The sequence below is a fragment of the Elgaria multicarinata genome, chromosome 1 (assembly GCF_023053635.1).
Source record: "Elgaria multicarinata webbii isolate HBS135686 ecotype San Diego chromosome 1, rElgMul1.1.pri, whole genome shotgun sequence".
NCBI lineage: Eukaryota > Metazoa > Chordata > Lepidosauria > Squamata > Anguidae > Elgaria > Elgaria multicarinata.
In genome coordinates this window covers 123255091-123276210 of record NC_086171.1, presented here as the reverse complement: position 1 = coordinate 123276210, position 21120 = coordinate 123255091, and the positions used below count along the sequence as shown (strand labels likewise).

Below are 21120 nucleotides of genomic sequence, written 5' to 3'. Positions count from 1 at the left end.
AGCAGAAGTGAACTCTGAGAAAAAAATTCACTGTTGTTTTACCAAAATTCCCCAAATTTTAAAATGGAACAAGTAAAAGTTTAAATGCTCTAAATCTTGCATATATCACATCTCGTCCAATTAACAAATTAAGGTATTTGGGAGCTAAATGAAATACATTGTGATATATTCTCAATATTACTTTCTGAAAATATAGATTCCTTGCATAGCTTTCCAAGTAGCATAATCAGAATCACAAATGTCACACTGAAAACACATTTCTTTAAAATATAATTTAATTACAGGAGAATAAGAAACTATTTTAACACTTCCACCCAAATCCCAAAGAAAACAGCGATTTCTCCATCATCCTTCACATCTGACCTACAGTTCTTAAATATCAATTGTTAAAAAAACTGAGCAGTTCCCAGCAAAAGTTGTCAAAGCACGCAGTCAAAAATATCATCTGTTTCTGAGTGTGAGGAGAACTGCCTTTTGTTTCTTGCAAAGGAGATGGCTTTTTCTGACATTTTGCTGTAGAGAAGCTTTGGGAGCTGTTTGCCACCAAAACCTTTCATTTTATCTTCTCTCAGCATCCATTCGATACGTTCAATGACAGTTTTAGTCACAGCCATATGCGTTTGCTTCAAAATTACTTTAACCGAGACAACACAAACTCACTGAACAGTTCTTCAAGTCCCGCTGCCACAAATTCATTTTGTAGCTCATCCAGCGTTGAATACTCCTTGACTTCAAATGCCTGAAACCTATGTTGTACAAGAGAGACTTCATGAATATGCCTACTTCTGTGTCAGAATGCAATTATCAATTCAAAGCTGCTTTTCTAGCTGAAACAATACTAAATTATACCTTCTGTGTTCTGCCTGTGCTTTTGTTTCAGAGAGCACGCTAATCATTTTCTCTTTGCACTTCTTTCCGCTTGAATCCACGTCTACCTTAGTAGTTTTTTGAAGGATAAGATATTCCTAGATCAAACACACACACACAAACACCACAACCCAACATAATATTAAATGTCATCCAAAACAGGCTGTTATTTAAAGATTATTGCTCGAAAATAATAAAAAAGGGAGGAGGGGAACTCATACGAAATATTTGTTGCCTTCATTGAAATCAGTAGGTCACGGCTTGCTTCTTCTATTAAAAGAAGTTCTACATTTTATGCAGGAAACACTACTGCTGCATGTGTACACCAGTGTTGCACTTATGTTTCCATGTAAAGTGTGGAAGACATACATCCAGGTACAAGTGCCTGAGAAATCCCTTTACAACTTTGTGAGGGAAATATATTGGTGTATACACTTCAGTCATGTTTGCTGCCTAAGATGTGGGCTTGCATACAAATATATCACTGAAGCTGCAACCCATATAAAAATACCACAACCTACAAACCTCTTAAACTAGCAGGGTTGCATCTGAAGTCAGTAGTTCTGCTCCAGTTCATCCAATTTCCATAATGTTATTTCAGGTTAAATACAAATTGATTGTAGTGCCATCAATATGCAGATGACACTCAGCTCTACTCCTTTTTTCCCCATCTAATGATCCTAAGAAGGCTGTAGAACTCTTGAACTTGTGGCTGGATGTGATTTTGGGATGGATGAGGACAAACAAGCTGAGACATAACCCAGGCATGATGGAGTTACTTATGAGTTACCCTATAGCCGAAGCTCTCAGGGCAACATATCTAATAAAAACATACATGGTTTTATTTGTAATTGCTGTTTTTAATTTGCAATTGCTGCTGTTTCGTTAATCACATATGTAGCATTGGGAGGCACGCCAAAAATACTTTTAAGTAAGTAAATCAATACGTAAAAGCATTGATCTTTTGTTTGCAGTCCTAGCAAACAACACAATCCGTTACATATCTACTGAGAAGACCCATTATTTTAATTGGGCCTACTCCCAGATCAGATCATAGCTTTCATTGTGAACTGCTGTAGTGTAGTGGTTAGACCACTGGCTTTGGCCAGGGAAACCACTCTCATATCACTTGGGCCCGTCACTGTCACTAAAGGTCTTGGGCAGAATCAAATACGCCAAACTGAGCTCTTTGGAGGAAGGACAAAACTGAATAACAGTAATAATAAATTGTATGGTTCTTTAGGGGTGCTCAGGATGCAAAGTGATTGCTCAAGGTGGCATTAAAACTAAAAGAAATACAAAATGCCATACTTACAGAGTGAAAATTTATGAGGCATTTACACAGCTGTTAACCTTTTGTGCCTCTTAGGTTACATGGGGGTAAAATACAACTTGGAGTAAACCCAAAGTCACTACTAACTTAAGTCCCATCCATTTTAGTGTGTATGTTCTAAGTAAGACCTGTGTTGGATTTTACCCAGGTATTTCTCCCTACAAAATTGCTAGTTACATGTAGGAAGGAGTGATTCATCCCAATATAATAACATCAGCTGCGTGAAGGGGAAAGAACAGGTTTCTACGATGGATTTGCAAAACCTGTTGCATGAGGACAAAATAGCAAATTCACCATAATTCATCTCCATGCATTACCATATAATGATATGTTTTGGCCTATGTATATTTGGGCATAGGTTACCAACTAGCACAATGGCAGTCTCAACTTTCAGTTGCTTCCATGGGTATCTGGACTAGAGGTATATATAGTTTGTTACATTGGGTAGCTCTTAATATCATCTTTCCCTCCGTCCCTATAACAGGAATAAACAACTGGAAGGCCTGATTTCCCAGCAACTTCTCACCAAAATCAAGCTTATTCCCTGTCCTCAAGGACCCTCACCATAGCTACTTTCCCCTGAGTAAATACACTGGCAAAAACACCCTTTCTCCTTAGTGCCAATTGCCACAGAGGTTCTGCCAGAGTTCTCCCATCATGCACCTCAGCTGATCATTCCCAGACGGGAGGCAAACACAGGCAAATGGCAGTATGCCACTGAGGTACAAAAGAAAACTCTGCCAGACTCAACGTTGCCGTAGATTCTGGAGAAGGGGGGATGAAAAACAGCTCTCTGCCTAAGGAGGAAGTCAGTAGGGGGTCACCTTCCTCAATTTAAAACATTGGGCCTATTCAGATAACATGTTAGGCCACTAAACCTTTTGCTGCAAATAGTTAGTGAGCTTGTTTAAACCGTGGTTATGTAGCCACCATGGCTAGGAATGGTTCACATGACACGCTAAGCCATAACGTTTAGCGCAAAATGCTTAACCAAGGTGGCTTAGCATACCTATTCACCTCATGCTAAATGCTTTTCTAAATATGAGGGGGAGGGGCGGGGAGGGGTAAGAGAGCAAGATAGGTTAAGAGAAAAATAAAGTAATGAGACAATACTGATAATAATCAGCCAGTTTAGCCATGGTTAATATGATTAAACAAACAAAGCCTCAAACAGAACATATTCATAGACCTAGTTCTTTGTGCTATTGAGCAACAAAACTGGTAACCCAAAAAATTGTTTGCACCTTAATACTCCTTCTGTCTCCTTGAAGAAGAAGAAGAATCATCTTGCCCATGAACATCAGTCTTCCAGTCAGTTTTAGATCTGTGCACCATTTTTCCACCGTTTTGACATATTTTCCCTTCGCTCTCATATGATCTAAATGCAAAAGGATGGTCCAAATGCCATCATCTTCAGCTGCGCCTGTTGATAGAGTACTTCTCCCAGCGCAGCAGACTGAGGTGGCTCCAGCGTGCTCGACAGCATGCTTAAGATTTTGCTGTATCCAAAGAATCAGTTCGTGTACCATGGGTTGTGAAAAATGTCTCTTTGCTTCCTCGAGTAATCTCTCTCTCACACCCACACATTGTGTCCTTGTAAGCTGCTCAGAGTTAACAGAGATATTTGGCAGGCTTGCCGGGTAACTGATTGGTAAATGAAACAACAATTTTAACAATACATCTGTGCCCAAAGGTCCTTCCACATGGGTCTGAATCCTAAATGAGATTCCCTCTGTCTCTGAAAAACATCCAAAAGCGATAATCAACTGAGCATCAACTGAAATATTCACAACAACTTCAGTAAGTTTTATCTGCTCTCAAGGAAAACTTGAGTGATATCAATATTTCATACAACTGAGAGCCCCTTGGTGTGGGATTATTTTTTGTACTCGGAAATGATACATGAGTATAAAATGTATGCTTCACCTGTGAAGTGGCTGAGGCTGCAATCCTATAGCCACCTACCTGGGAGTAAGCCCCATTGTAATCAATAGGTCTTACTTCTGAGTAGACCTGTATAGGGCTGCACTGAGATGGAACTTTCATTCATAACATTAACTATATTTCTATACTAACTCACAGCCGAAGGTCTCCAGGCTGTTCTCAAAAAGCTTCACCAGGAATTTCATGGTTAAAATTTCACTTTTGACATGAACTCATTTGGTGGCAACTGTCTCAGCCTCAGTAACCCAACTACAATATGGGAAATTAATACTAACCTCTCTTACATGTTTGATAGAAGGATGTTTGTGGAAAATATATGCTGAAAGTATGGGGAAAACATTATGGGTGAATTCATAAGAACCTAAGAAGAGCCATGCTGGATCAGACCAAGAGTCCATCTAGTCCAGCACTCTGTTCACACAGTGGCAACCAGCCATCGGCCAGGGACCACCAAGGCAGGACATGGTGCAACAGCACCCTCCCACCCATGTTCCCCAGCAACTGGTGCACACAAGCTTATTGCCTCGAATACTAGAGATAGCTCACAACTATCAGGGCTAGTAGCCACTGATAGCCTTTGCCTCCAAGAATTTATCCAACCCCCTTTTGAAGCCATCCAGATTGGTGGCCATCACTACATCTTGTGGTAGTGAATTCCATAATTTAACCATGCGCTGTGTGAAGCAGTGTGAAGAAGAATTCAGACTTAGGGTGCTTCCATGCGGATGTTTTCTAATGCTAGCAATTAAGAAATTGTGCAGTTCCATCTCTCCCCACCCCTTAACAGTTTTTTTTTCTGAAACAAGAAAAAGCTGGAAGAAGCCGTGGGGAAACATAGGAAGGTTACAAATGGAAGATTTGACATCTGGACTCCCCCAGAAAATTCTGTGAATGAGGCAGAGCATCATTGCACAATAAGTGCTCACATTAAAAAAATGTATAGTTGTGAAGCTGCTCTTATTATAGGGCCACTGTAGAGGGCCTATGTTAAGGGTGAGTTGGCTGAATCACATAATGCCATTACAACTATAAATTGGGGTGGGGCGGAGCAGGTTCTATGACTTATACTGAGAAAACAGCTCAACAAACTGGTTTGTCTGTAGGAAACGCAGGTTTGCAGTAACATTTCTCCATTTATACAGCATCTTTTGGAAAACAGTTTGCCATCTTAGGTAAGGGAGAAAGTGTAGTATGTGCTTTGCCCCAGAAAGTATGTGTAGGTTTTGAAAAAAGTGGCTCTATAACCAACAATCAATAACTGAGACCTACAGTTATTTCTGATCCCTGGACTGCACGGCTAGACAGGCTTGAAGAAATCATCTACCTTTATGGGCCACATCACTTTTGGAATCCCTTCCCTCCATTTTATTGTTTAGCGACTTACTTTAAAATAATTCATTTATTTGGATGTTTGTTTTGTTTTCTCCCTCCATGTCCTCTCTCTCTTAAATACCGTATTTCTTCGATTGTAAGACGCCATCGATTGTAAGACGCACACTAATTTCAGTACCACCAACAGAAAAAAAAACCTAAGACACACCCGCGATTCTAAGATGCACCCCATTTTTAGAGATGTTTATATGGGGGGAAAAGTGTGTCTTAGAATCGAAGAAATAGGGTATTATTGTTTTATGAGTTGCTCACTAGTTTTTCTCCACCTGCATCCAGAAAATAGGGGTTACATTTGAAGGCACCACTGATTGTAACTATATGGCAATGTGTAGTTAAAACCAGGTGCCAGGAAGACCCCAGTTGAAATCTTTCCTCAGTCATGTACTCACTGGGCCACTCCAACTGCAATGTAAGCGTATTACTGTCCTGCTTTACAGGGTTGGAAGAATTTCTGTGACGATGTATGTGAATGCTTTGATCACTGGGAATGTGCTATATCAATGTTCATTCATTCATTGTTATTTATTACGGTCGCAGACCAGCAAAATCAACACCAAAACATGCAAAGGATAGATAAAAAGTGACATAAAAACAAAATACAGCTTGGTGAGTTCCTTCTCTCAGGAGGATTGCAACATTATTTTTCTAATTTGCATTGAGGTCATGGGAAACTTAGAGACCCGTTCAGTAATATGAGAGGACACCAACGTTGTGGCATTAATCGAGAAAAGGCTGTTAATAAAGAAATGATTAACTTTTTTCTGCATTCCTCATACATGTTACAATGCAAAATGACATGTTCGACAGATTCTATTGCTCCAGAACCACAGGGACATATCCGTTCATTAACCGGGATTTTACTAAATCGTCCTTCTAGTAATGCTGATGGCAACACATTAAAGCGAGCAAGGGTAAATGCTCTCCTATACTTGGGAATAGTTAAAACATACAGATATGAAGCTGCAGTGAGTCCATAGTTATTAAAATTATTATAGAGCAGTGGAGAGCAAGATTTGTTAGCAGCAGTTCTTAAATGCTGTAGATCTATTAATCTTTGAACGACAAGAGATTGGGCCTTCTGGAGCCCATATTTGCCCACAGCTTCCACAGAGAAGCCCAGCCTAAGTAGCTTCTCCTCCATCTCTCTCATCCAACGAGTGACATAGGGATCTGAGAGCAGTAAAAAGAGATAGCTACCAAGAGCTGCCAGAAAGTGTAGCTGTAGCCACCATTTAAAGGCCTCGATCCATGCCTTGCATTCAACTGATCTAATACCCACTTCCAGATAAATAGCTGCATTCCCCACACAGGAAGGGAGCCCCAGTAGTTTTCTAAGAAATACAGATTGGACTCTTTCAATTTGGGCATTAAATCCCATTATCCAAATAGGAATACCGTAAGTAAGTTGAGCCAGAGTCTTAGCTTTATAAATTTGAATTGCAGAAGGAATGAATTGACCACCTTGCATGAAAAAGAATCTTAGGATCAGCTGCTGACTAGAATTTGCTGAATTAATTTTCTGCCTTCTTGTCACATCAAATTAAACATATAATCCAATCTTCTCCAACCTGGCACTGCTCAGATGTGTTGGGCTGTAACTCCCATCATCCACAACCAGGGTCATATAATCAAAGGCAATGAAAAAGAGTAGCACAATACATGATTTTCCGATGGCAATATAAATACGGTAAAACAATAACAATCCATTCACTAAAACAAAAGGGGGAAAGGGCCTCATCTGCTTCTATTAAAGCAAGGAGGAAAAACAGGGTGTAAGATGAAAGGTGCTCTTTTTCAGATCTTTGCTGCCTCCTCTCTTTGATGTGTTCCAACCACTTCACCCCCCATTTCTTCAAAAAGTTGCTAAAATGTCAGGTTGATTCATCCGACAGGGGTTGGGAGAGACAGATTTGAACAGTGCAACAGAGCAGTCCCAAGTATCAGATGACTTCTTTTGAAGTAGCTCGTCTCTTTTCTACCTCCCAAGTTTTACTCTCCCTTCACATGATTGGCAATGGAATTATGTCTGATTCCATCCCCACCCCCACACACACACACACTGCTGCCACAGCTTCGCAACCTTCAATGTCCTCTGCGAAACAACAGACAAAGCCTCTTTAAAGAGTGGTGTAAGTTGAAATGGTTCAGTCAGCCTTGAGTACTACTAACAGGAGACGAAGCAAAGTTTTGTCATGCCAAGAACCTTCAGCAACAGTTCCTTTATAAAATATACACACAATACCACTGAAGAGACACGTTACTGGGAGGGTGTGTGTCTATACACTCTATTAACCTCGTAGTGGCTGCACAGTGGTGCTGCGTTGTTTAAATGATGCAGCTGCCAACTTGTAGCACTTTGGGGAACTCCCCCTCCCATCCCAAAACTACAGTTTTTCAGTGGGCGCTGCAAAAAAGCCCCAATTGACTGGAGAGGGAGGCTGTCTTTTGTAGTTGTTGGGATGGGACCGCATGGGAAAGCAGAACAGAGCCCGGGCTTTTCCGAACAAATAGCCCACATTCCCTGATGCCCTCCTATGGCGGTGTGTATAGTCTCCCATCACAACAGCCAGATTAGTCTGGGGCATCTGACTCCTCCAGAGATTGGGGCTAGATCTACACTACAGCTTTATAGCAGCATTGAAGTGTGCTGATAATTGTTAGGGCACAACCTACATTCCATATACTGCTTTTTCCAGTGTTATTTCCTGCTTTTTATTCCAAATTTGTAATGATTTGACACAAGGTGTAGATCAGGAATGGGTCTACTAACTGCTCAAATACTTAAGGCATTTATCAGAACCACAGAAAACCTTCAGTGATCATCAGGTAGAACAAATTAGTGAACTGCTATTGTTAAACAATGGAAATTGCTTTCGAAAAACAAATTGTAATGGATTATTAAATAATGTTGGGTAAGGTTTCTGCAAATCTGAACAATTTACTGAACAGCTCTTCCTTTTGGCTTTTATCTTAAAATGGCAGGGTCAACCTGCAGTTACAAAATAAATGTTTAAATAAAATTAAAAGGAAATAATAAGCAACCATTTTTAAGGCCGGGTTTGAATGGTAGTTATGCTAAATAAGAAACAGGCCAATTCTTCAAGCATCGTTAGCATCCTGAAACAAAATGGAGTTTAGGCAGTACCACTGATAACTACTTGGACTCTGTTCCACTCAGGAGATACCTGCAGTTATAGCCAGTAGCAGTTAGTAGAAAAAGCTATACTAGATACTTCTAGATATACCAATTCCTGCTGCAGGTCTAGGAGACAAGGGGACCTCACTCCTTCCCTTGCTTACAAATGTCACCCATACTTAAATCAAAATAGTAAGCTGCCACCTACACAGCAGCATTCTCAGCCTCATAAAATGTTTGACAAATATTGAATTGGATCCAAACTTAGTCATAGAGCAGACCCACTAAAATCAATAGGACTTGTTAATCATGATTCCAGTGGTTCTATTCTAAGTACGACCAAGTTTGGATCCAACCCTGGAAGTTGACCATTTGCTTGAGTTTTTTCACCCACAATGTAAAACTGGTACACCATCTTTGTGTCTTGGGTTTGCTTTGGTTTTTTTGTTTCCCTCTCCCCCTTTGTACATTTTGAAGTTATATTTACATTTCAAGCTGAACATGATAACGGCCTGACTCTGAAGGTGGCGGATTACAACAGCTCTTCCTAAGCTGACTACCAGTAATAGCACCTTCTATTTGCCTGACTCTATCACAAGAGGTGCTATCTGAAATAGAGAGCAGCAAATTACCATTCTGTTGACATTTATTGTGCTAATAAGTTGGAACCCAGCATATTCTCACTCATTCCCCCCAACTGCATGGTTATCATCTGTAAATTTAGTGCTGCCACACTTCAAATTGTTTCCTACGTTTGGTGTCAGCTAGAAAGGGCTCCTCTTCCCCGCAAGCCTTCTGTGTCACACATTCATTTTGCAATTCTGAGAGATACCTACAGAAATCCGAATTCTGATGAACAAATATATATTTTATGGCAAGATAGCTGAGCAAACTAGAAAGGAGGAGAGAGTAGATTAACAAGTAAATTAAGCCATTCTATCGGCAACACTAATCTTTGGGACCAGACAGGTAAAGTAAAACAGACCTGCGTTAATTAGCTTATTTAAATTCGTACACACATAATTTTCAATAAAATATCTTCTGAATTTTGAGCATGTCACTGTTAAGCTAAAAAAAAAACATGTTTTTATATACTGTAGTGGAAGGAAAAGGCATCCTTTCCTCTCTCAAAGACACGAGTCCTCAAGAAATCTCTATTCTATTGCAGCTCCCAAGGGCCTTACATGTAAAAGCCATCCGAGCCTGGAAGCAAGTAGGGCCGGGCAAAGCTGGTAATAGGCCCGGGCCAGATGGGAAATGTAGGCCCCATTTCAAACTGCTCACTAAGTATTTTTTTTAATCAGTTCTAAATACATATGAACTGGAACGGTTTATAAAAATGATAATGGCAAACACTTTTAATCAAGATGTATATAAAACATCACTTCTTCACATTCAGAAATGCTTTACGTGCTTCTCTTTGTGTAAATTCATCAACAACAGAAAAAAATCAAGCAACTTTGCCTTGTCAATGTTAATGTTCAAAGCTTCTAATCCATTCAAACGTTCTTGCACCATTGAGTAGCCCCCCTTAAAATTGTAGGCCCATGCCAACTGGTCCCACTGCCCACCCCACCTCTGCCCAACCCTGGAAGCAAGCTTCCATGAACATTTCTCTAGCTGGATGGGAATCATGCTCACAAATAGGTGTTGGGCATTCACTCCCCAGTCCAATTCAATAGCCAGGGCTGCGAACATGAACACTGTCCCAACAAAATGTGCTGAATTTTGACTTTAAAAAGTACTAGGTATACACAGCCCCAGATGCTTTGCTTCAACACTGTTGGATCAGAGTCAAGGTGGAGGAATCTTTAATTTATTTATTTATTTATTACATTTCTATACCGCCCAATAGCCAAAGCTCTCTGGGCGGTTCACTTTAACATAACCAACCAAACTCATCAGGTGGCAAAAGGTATCAAAACCAAACACACTAAACAACTATTAGTGTGAGGTGTAATAACTTTTCTAATAACAGTCGTGTGTTCATACTTCTGTGCGTATTTCATCATCTGTACAGGAACTGAACACAAGGAAACGTTTTACTTTTCAGAAGTGAGACAAGGCAGGCAACCTTTTTGACAAATCCAAGAGACACATTTTAGGTGCCTGAGTGTACAGGCTTCTGGGATTTTCCCAGCCCTAAACGTGGGTGAATACTGTTCCAACTCATTTGCGTTTTGACAGAAAGTGCTTTCATAAATTATTCACGTCTAATTGAGATGCTACAAAAACCCTCTTGGGACCGGTGTCTACAAAAGTAGATTTTGTTTTGCAAAACAGAAACATGTATCATAATTGCGCATTTGTAATATTTGGGGGCACATAAGATCTTCCACTTTGTGATGGAAATACAATGCCCTGCCTGCACATCCAAAGTGCAATCCCATTAAATATATAGAAGTCCTACTAATTGCAACTGCCCTCAATTGCATGGTACACGAGATTACCGTCCTAATATTCTAGGATTACATCCAATGTTGAGTGAGCAGACCTCCAATCATGCAAATAGAAGTTTCCTGTCCTTTCCTACCTGCATGTCCCCAAAATCTTGCCAAAGGGCTCCAGCAGAGGGAGGGAGAATTTGCTGGCTGGCTGTCACCATTCCAGTGACAGGCAGACACAACTGGATGGTTCTCTTTTTAAAACAAAACGTCTTTAGAAAGTTTTTTTTAATAGACATTTTTCAATATTCGGACTTGATCTAAGATAGGGCACTCACCTGTTGAACATCTTAATTGATCAAATGAGTTCTAATCAATCAATAAAGGAATCAAATCTGCATATAATTACATATACAGTAACTATACTTTTGAAGATAGAGGTATTGTTCCCTTGTTTCTAGATGCTGAAGATATAAGTTGTAGCAGGTGCCATCTTAGGAAAGGCATCCCCTCCTGTTTGGGAGTAAAGGGGGGAACGTGTTTTCTAAGACTATGCCCACTATCTGCAGTTTTTATAAGTAGAAAGATGTTACATCAACATTAGATTCTTGACTGACCATCTGAGATATACAATAAAAATCTGTATGTTGTATGTGTCAACTGCAAATTTGCCTGCCATAAACAGGCAAAAGTATTTACTGATGTGGGAATATATTGAACAATTGAACTACTTAAGGCATGTTCTGAGGCCCACCTTGTTGAAGCTAAGTAGATTTGGGTCAAGTTATTTGCCTGGATGGGAGGACACCTGGAGACCCCATACATACCACTTTGATTACTATCAGGGAAAAAAGATGAGATATAAATGTTCTAAATAATAAACAAGCAAAAACCAACTGTCTTGACAAATGTCTAAATGTAAATATATTTGCCTTCTGGGTGGTGGTGGTGGTGGTTTTAAATACTCACAGAGTCCTTCCAGACAGCTGCTACCCACCCATCCACTCCCAGTACTGGTAGCGAAAACAGAAAAGGAAGCAAATTCATAAGAAGTAGCCAGGTCCACCTGGCTCCTACACTGTACTCCTTTCGTCGCCAGCTGAAGACCTTTTTATTCACTCAGTATTTTAACACTTAATTTTAACTCAAATTTAAATTATACTGTTTTAACTCTGTATTTTAACCTTATATCAATTGTGCTGCGTGGTTTTATCCTGGTTGTGCTTTTTATATTGTATTTTGTATTTGTATTTTTAACTTGTTGGTTGTTTTATGATGGTTTTAATTTTTGTGAACCGCCCAGAGAGCTTCGGCTATTGGGCGGTATAAAAATGTAATAAATAAATAAATAAATAAATAAAAGATTGCACTACGGTTTGTTTTTACCGTATTTCTTCGATTGTAAGACGCCATTGATTGTAAGATGCACACTAATTTCAGTACCACCAACAGAAAAAAAAAACCTAAGACACACCCACGATTCTAAGACGCACCCCATTTTTAGAGATGTTTATATGGGAAAAAAGTGCATCTTAGAATTGAAGAAATAGGGTACTAGTGGTGTTTAGGACACCTGTACTAATTCTGCATAGGGTTGATTTGCAGCTGTCTCATGTGAGCAGATTGGCACTAGGAACAGGACAGCAAGGAAGGGAAATACTTTTTCCACACTTATCAGATTAGCTAAAGGAGTTCGCCCAGTAGCATAGATGGCTTTTTAATGTATTAGACAAATTCACAGAGGTTAAATCTGCCTATGGCTATTAGCTCTAGCTAGGTGATAGCCTGAAGATCAACAAATGGAACTGCAATGAATAGGGGCCATATACCTTTGATAGTCAAATATTGGGCAAATAACAAAAGGCTTGTGAGCTTTTGAATTTCTGAAGTCATCAGGCTGCCCACTATGGAGGACAAAATGCTGGACTAAACACTTTAGTTTGATCCATTATACCAGAATGGCGAAGAAGCCGTAACTGTTAAAGGCCCAAACACCTTGCCAGAAAAAAATGTGGCAACCCCAGGTGCTACTTGTGGGGATTACCTAACCGTAACCATCCTTCCTCACCCCAGTGCCCCCCAGATGTCTTCAACTACAGTGTAAAATGGGGGTGGGGGAATCTAAGGCAGTATGCGTATCTCCAACTCCACAGGGTACAGAGGACTCTCCCCTGGTCTTCCCCAACCTGGTGCCGTCCAGATGTGTTGGGAGTGCAACTGGGAATTACGGAGTTGTAGTCCAACACATTTAGAGGGACTCAGATCAGGAAATCAGATGAGTACATAAAGTGCTGTTTCCCCCCTAGAGATATTCCATTCGGTAAAGTCCCAAAGTTCTTGGTTTAGCATTCTGTGGTGGGAAAAGAGTGCATACTCCTGTCCCTGCCTCACTTTACCTGCTCTTCCACTGTGAACAGGAGAGGAATGGGTCTAGCAATCACATCATTTCTTTTTCAAAATTAAATGCCCGGCACCAGGGGCATGGAGAGTCATGGGCAGCAGCACTGTGCATGGGAAGAGGACATGTCAGCCTTCCCCATCCAGCCCCCATCTCTGTAAACATCACCTGCCCGTCTACCCTCACTATGCACAGCAATTTGCATTAGGGGAGAAACTCCAATTGACACCAATGAGAGGAGGGTTGTTGTTTTTGCTAACGCTAACTGCAGTACAGGAGCATCAATTTTTACTGATACGGCAGCTGGGCAGAGAAGACTTAAACCTCCACTTCGTAGACACTGCAGTACGACGGCAATCCCATCCAGGCATGCCCAGTACTTAATTTTGAAAAAGAAACAATGATCTGATGGCTAATCATGGCATTAGCATCACATTTAGTTAGTTACATCCTAACAATGCAATACTATACATATCTACTCAGCACTAAGCTCTATTGAGTTCAATGGGATTTACTCCCACGTAAGTGTGCACAGGATTGCAATCAGTGTGTTTGTTAAACTGAGTTTATTGTTTGTGTCTGTGGGCTCATCTACACCAAGCATGATATTCCACTATGAAAGTGGTATATAAAAGGCAGGAGCCACACTACTGCTTCATAGCAGTATTGAAGTGCACTGACAACTGTTGGGGCCCATTGACACAGACCATGTACCACTTTCAGTGTTATAGCCTGTTTTGTTTAGATGTATCAATGGGCCCCAACAGTTGTCAGTGCACTTCAATACCTCTATAAAGCAGTAGTGTGGCTCCTGCCTTTTATATACCGCTTTCATAATGGAATATCCTGCTTTGTGTAGATGAGCCCAATGTCGATGAATTCAATGTGGGAAGAAGTTAAGGATTATATCACCAAAATAAATATGAATAAACTTACCTAACAGCAAAGAGAAAAGTGTGTGTGTGTTGTGTGTGTTTTTTTAAACTGAGAGAAAACTTATTCTTAGACAATAGAACATGCACCTTGGATTTCCTGAGACTTCTTTTAGCAAGTCAGGCAAATTCTGACTAGTGTCACTCATTTGCCCATCAAAATTTGCTGCCTACAATCAGAGAAGGTATATATAAAAAAACAGTGACAGGTAAGTGACACCCATTAGGATCTGCTCTGTGTCAAAAACTGCCAACAGTAAAGATGTAGGACTTTTAAAACCTGTCAGAAAAAAGGAGCCCAACTGAATTTGCTGCTACTAATACAAATGCAAAGAGAATAAAATTAGTTACTTCGGATAACTGTTGTGTAAGTGTGTAATGCTGAAGCATATGTCACAATAAGTTACACACCAGTGGATTTCAGGTTGTCTGCCTTCAGGGGAAACTTTTCCTACATGGACTTTTCTCCTGAGGAACCTGTATATTACTTCACTGCTTCCATTGCATCCTGGGGTAGCTGTCCACCAGAGCTTTTTCAGGTGGTAAAAGGGTTATTACAACTAACCCTGGGAGTGATGTATTTGGAGGCCTGCTGTGAGAAATGTGTTAAGCAGTTTGAGGATGAAATCGCTCATATTGACTCTGATACTGACATTACTTAGAGAACAGTTTCTATAAAAGCACCCCAAGCACTGCTTGGTCTGGTGGTATGACTCAGACCAAAGGCCTATCTAGGCTACCATTTAGTTCCCACAGTGGCCAACCAGATACTTATGGAAAGTACACAAGCAGAATATGAGTGCAACAGCTGCTTCATCAGCTGTGGCCATTTCTGGACATTGATAGAGATCCATAATCTGTTAACCTCCCAGATGGATTACTGTAATGCATTACACATGGGGATGCCCTTGATGACAACTAGTCCGGGAGTGAAACTGGGACAAGTTTATTCACAGCACTCCAATATTAGAACTTCAAATTGGGCCCTGAGTGTGGTGAGTGGCTTTTTACAAGCAAGCCTTCTCATTGGTAACTCCCTTGGTATGCAAGGCCCTTCCCAGAGATGCCTGGCTGGCATCTACTCTAATGTCCTTCTGGCATTTGAAATTTGAAATCAATTGAATCTGCTTTACATAAAGAAACAAAACAATATTCCCAGAGAACCAGCATCAAGTAAAAAAACATTCTTTTTTGAGTTGAGTACCCAAACTGAATGGAGCTCTCAGTCCCTCCACACAAAGGAATCCACTCCTTCCACACACAAAATTCCACACACAAAAACCCAACCTTTCTTCAGTATAATTTATGATGTGGCTGCACACTGGAAGAGAATATTGCAGCAATGGGCAAGCCATTTTTCTGGGAAACATGTCTGCCCTTTCTGGTCTTCTCATGAGGAACCCATGATAGGCTTCATGTGATGTTTGCCCTCTCCTGGATGGGGTTGCACTCCTCCTAAAGGATCGGGTCCGTCGTTTGGGGGTGCTCTTGGATCCAGAACTGTCACTTGAGGCACAGGTGAACTCAGTGGCAAAGAGCACTTTTTATCAGCTTAGGCTGATATACCAACTGCGCCCTTATCTGGACAGTGATAGCCTAGCTACAGTTATCCATGCTCTGATAACCTCTCGTTTGGATTACTGCAATGTGTTATACGTGGGGCTGCTTTTGAAAACGATCCAGAAACTTCAACTGGTACAAAACAGGGCAGCACGTTTACTAACAGGGACTGGCCGATGAGACCACATTACGCCAGTCCTTTTCCAGCTTCATTGGCTGCCAGTCCAGGTCCGGCCCGATTCAAAGTGCTGGTATTAACATTTAAAGCCCTAAACGGCTTGGAGCCAGGTTATCTGAAGGAACGCCTCCTCCCATATGTACCTGCCCGGACCCTAAGGTCATCCTCAGGGATCCTTCTCCGAGAGCCCCTGCCAAAGGAAGTGAGGCAGGTGGCTACCAGGAGGACGGCCTTCTCTGCTGTGGCACCCCGGCTGTGGAATGAGCTCCCTAAGGAGGTTCGCTTGGCACCTACATTATATGCTTTTAGATGCCAGGTGAAGACCTTTTTATTCTCCCAGCATTTTAACAGTCTATAAATAAATTTTAACTTGGTGTTTTAAATTTGTAATTTTGCATTGCTGCTGTTTTTATCTGGTTGAGGTTTTATATTGTATTTTATATTATGGTTTTATACTGTTGTTTTATACTTTGAATGTTTTTAATTTTTGTGAACCGCCCAGAGAGCTCCGGCTATTGGGCGGTATAGAAATGTAATTAATAAATAAATAATAAATAAATAAAGAAGCCACGGTTCCTTGGAACACAAATCTGAAAAACTGTACTAAATGAAACAAACTTTGACAGAGAAGCATGTTTATAACATGGCGATCAGGAGATACTAAAAGTATTTCTGCAATGTAGCAGATGCATATTTCATGGGCAGTAGTGTTGTTTAGCAGTCCAACAGTAAACTCTTGCAAAACAGCCTTGGGGTCTTCAGAGGCTACTGGCAGCAAAGGAAAATGTTTGGTTCAGCTTGCCAGCAGGTGTTGACAGATAGTCAGGGTACGAGGGCAATGCTTACAAGAGGAGAGGGAACTAAATGGGAACATTTTGCATGTTTACAGACATTTGAGCTGGGAGGAAGACAAATAAATAAATAAAACTTACATTGTTTAATTTATCCCCATGCTAGGGACACAGAAAAGAGGATTTCCCCTGCTTAACAAAAAAAACCCCAAGCTATAGGGAGAGAGGAGAAGCAAGATGGAGAAGGAGAAGAAGTGGTTGGAGAGAGGTATTCTCAAAACAAAACAGGTTAGGGCTCCATCCTATGGAGATAGTCAGCAGCCTCCAAAGTTGGAGGCTGCCCAGTATCCAATGAAGGGCGACCAGAGGCAGGGAGGCAATCCAAGCTGGAGGAGCTTCCGAGCGGGGAGAGGGGGAAGGAGGCTGGGGCACATATATAGCTTCATCACACCAGCGTTATAACGAATTGCATGCAAAGGACTCCGAAGTTTTCCAGTTTATAATCTCCTTTGACTGTGAAGCACTCCCATGCATTCTGCTTTAATTGTGCTTCATATATAAAAGAACCAATCTATTTTGCTACCTCTTTAGGAGTGAATCTTTTGTTGTTCTCTGAGCGGCCCTTGGGGGCGCAGGAGGATGATTTGATATGTTTAAAGTACAACTTAAACAAATGCTTACATCTGCGTAAGTTTTAAAGATAAAGACATCAAAAATGGCACAGTAATAGATATTAAGGAAGGCTTTAAGCATACCAAATTTGAATCAGATTGGGTCATCTGTTGATTTTTTTATGGTTTTTTACATTTCTCCCCCTTAAACCCTTTCCTGGTATGCAAAGGATCTTCGGACCACTGCCGCCCAGGGTGTGATTTAGCTAACAAGAACGACAGCTTTACGCTATGGGGATAATTCGAGGGAAACGGTACGTGGGATGAAGCCCATAGGAAGTTGCAAAAAGCAGATTCCCCAGTCGCCTCCACTTGCTGCCCTCTTTTCCCCATCTGCACATTCCATTTATGAGCATGGAGATGTAGACAGCACAGACAGAACTGTGCCAACTATTGAGGGTGGGGAGGGAAGTGTGGTTTCTGGGCTCTGAGGTCAGAACCCTGGTTCTGATCTCAGATCCCGGAAACCAAACAATCCTATGTCCCTCCAGAAATGTCTAGGGGGCATAGGACTGCTCTCTATTACTCTCTAAATAAAAGGCAGAATTACTCTGGAGCAGTTTTATGGGATCAGTAAACACTTCCTCCTTAATTAACACACAGCAACTACTTAAAAATTCCTGGACAATCACTACACTTGTGTACAAGAAAGTACACATGAAGGCATATATCAGCAGCCTCATAGGTGTATATTTTGTTTTTAAGATAGACATCTGCTAACATCGTTTACTGTGCAATCAGCCTGCCTCATTCGTGGAATTTTACAGGCGATCTGGACAATGTCATTTTCCATTTGTAGCCCACCACTTTTCCCGTCTTTCTTCTTGCCAGGCAAAATAGCTGCACAATGTCTTTTGATTGGTAGCACTAAAAGTCCTCCATCTGGAAGCACCAAGAATGTATTAAGATCAAAATATATCATCATGCAGCCATTTTTAGGAAATCTTCTGTGCAACTGTCCTGTTTTATATAAATAGAAATACAAAATCTGCATGATACTACAGGTTGAGTATTTGGATCCTTCTCTCCTGCCCTGAATGACCAGAGCACGTAGACCAGTCTTGATAAAAGAGACAGGAAAAACAATTTCAGTAAGCATTGCCTTTGCTATTTAGATGGGAAGGCATATCCGCTTACATGGTTGGGCAGGGGGCAAAGAATTGGAGTAGCATCTTTGCCATGTTGCTTAAAATGTTTGGGTTTTTTTAGAAAAAAGGCTTAAGTCTGAGCTAAGTGGTAGAACCTGCATCTGCAAACACTGCACACAACAAACCTACTTCTGGTTGTCTTTACATCTTTGCTTTGCACTGCCTAGATTCTTGGTGGACCTGGTTGAGGGCCTGCACGGCAGGAAATTTCTAGAATGAAACTTGTGGGTTCCAAAATCCATCTGGATGTCACACTAATACCCAAGCCTTCTTCAAATCTGGGAAATGTTTCCTCTGTTCCCAGACATATGAGTATCAGAGGATAATATTTCACTAGGACTTGCCCTCTGTTGCTCCCAGGGCAGGATTAGAAATACAGGGAAGCAGATTTCAGCTAAACATTAGGAGAAACTTCCTAACCATGAGCAGTGGAACAGATTCCTTCTTCTCTGGAGGCATTTAAAAAGAGGCTAGAGGCCATCTGTCAAGCATACTGTAGCTGCACCTTGTAATGCAGAAGTTATATGGAGCAAGGTTTGGACAAGATGATCTCCAAAGACCCTTCCAACTCTATAATTCTGTAAGAGGGCTCTATGGTTCCTGACATAGAAGCCCCTTTTCTAGAGCACCCCCAGAAATAGAAAGTTATTGGGAAATGAAGCTTTGCAATGAGCGTTACTCTTTTTTTTTTCCTCCAGTGGCAGATGCAGGGAGTCTTGTGGGTTGCCAGAAAAGGCTTGGAGGGGGCAGTGCCTGCAGCCCATGCTGTCTGTACCCTGTTCTAATATTAGCCTGTTATGGTCCCTGGCTCAAATTAAACCATTATCTATAGCCATGTGCCAGGGAGTGGGAGAGGGGGAGAATGTCCTTTTAGTTGTAGAAGATCATCAGCTGGGGAATGATTGAATGTTTAACTGTAAGCATGCAGGCACAAGGGTTTTCAGGCAGTCTTCCCCAACCCAGTGCCCCTCAGGTGTGTTGGACTACAGCTCTAGCATCTCCATCCAGCATGGCCAATGGTCCTCCTGACTTCGGATAATGGGAATTGTAGTCCATCACACCTGAAGGACATCAGGTTGGGAAAAGCTGGATGCATTTGCCACTTCAGTTTTTTGGCAATGGCTGCATATTTGTTCCCCTAAAACATGAATTCAAAAACATATGCCATGTGTTGCAGCTTAATTTTGAAGTGAGAAGTACTGGGATTTAACTTTGCCCAGAAGTCTTGCACATACCTGTCTCAAATGGAAGCCATTCCTGCTATCCATAAGTATCTACAAAACAGCTTTTTTTCCTCAATGGAGAAACAGTTACACTCTGTGCATGATTAACAATGCTCTTTCCTTTATAAATAGGGCGACTATATGAAAACGAGGACAGAGCTCCTGTATCTTTAACAGTTGCATTGAAAAGGGAATTTCACCAGGTGTTATTTGTATGACACTTGGCCTCTTTTGGATCTGATCACTCTAGTATAGCTCCTGCAGCTTTAACTGTTGTGATGAAGAGGGAGTTTCACCATGCATTTAAATGGCACCTGCTGAAATCCCCTTTTCTATACTTCTCTTAAAGATATAGGAGCCCTGTCCTCCTTTCCATATGGTCACCCTATTTATTATAAGTGCTATAAAAGTTCCTGTGTGGGCCAGGAAGTGTGGGGAAAGGGTAAAAAAAAATGACACTCCACCAACTCAAAGTCACCAGGCACCACCACTGGCAGGAGGTTCAAGGGCCGCCTCCTGCTTTCACGTATCACAAACAGCTTCAGCATTGTATTACTGAGACAAAAAGCACAGTGCAACCATTCTAAGGGAGAAACAAAGGAATAACTGAATGCAGAAAGCTCAGCCTTGCTGCTGAGGTTCCAAAATAATTCTAGTCTTATGGGTTCAAATCTGGATTCAGCTACAGCTTTGTGCTGATGGAGCCTTGGCTGAATCACATATGGGTCGCCCGCCTTGCTCTGGAAAGACTTGATGGGATTCCCTGCTTTTCAGATGGGCCTTTTCCAGCTCCAGATGTGCTATCTATTCACATCTGCCATTTTTAGGAAGGTCACCTCTGCCAAACTCCAGGTAATGAAACAAGAAACCAGCGGTAGCTCCGATTGCCAAAGCAGTCACCTGACACTTCCAGCACTTCACATTCATCCTTCCCACAGAAAATGGCGGCAATGGCAGAGACCTCCTCCAAAGCCAATTCCGACATAGCAGCAAAGCGATTCCGCCCCGCTTTCCTCTCTCTCCTACCCGCCGGGGCAAGAGGCCGGAAAGACACTTTCCCCTTCCGCCCGCAATGAAAAGCGACGGCGGGATTGAACAGAAGGACCGTGGCCACAAGGGGGCGCTCCTCCACCTTCAGTCATGGCGCGCCGCCGTGGTGAAAT

The 21120-nt window shown here is 41.4% G+C and overlaps 1 protein-coding gene across 3 annotated transcripts; it reads right to left on the bottom strand.

Moving 5' to 3' along the window:
• Positions 1-259: 259 nt before the first annotated feature.
• Positions 260-20990, bottom strand: RWDD3 (RWD domain containing 3). Of its 3 annotated transcripts, none has more exons than XM_063136057.1 (4): positions 20858-20990; positions 3445-3938; positions 850-965; positions 260-746 (listed from the first exon to the last, which is right to left on the bottom strand). In XM_063136057.1, the coding sequence occupies exons 1-4, from the start codon at positions 20940-20942 to the stop codon at positions 632-634; spliced, it is 810 nt and encodes a 269-aa protein (XP_062992127.1). In that variant the 5' UTR covers positions 20943-20990; the 3' UTR covers positions 260-631. The 3 variants fall into 3 exon arrangements, with proteins under 3 accessions (XP_062992127.1, XP_062992142.1, XP_062992134.1); XM_063136064.1 differs by having other exon boundaries at positions 660-746; positions 850-931; XM_063136072.1 differs by lacking the exon at positions 850-965 and having other exon boundaries at positions 644-746.
• Between the last annotated feature and the right edge of the window lie 130 nt (positions 20991-21120).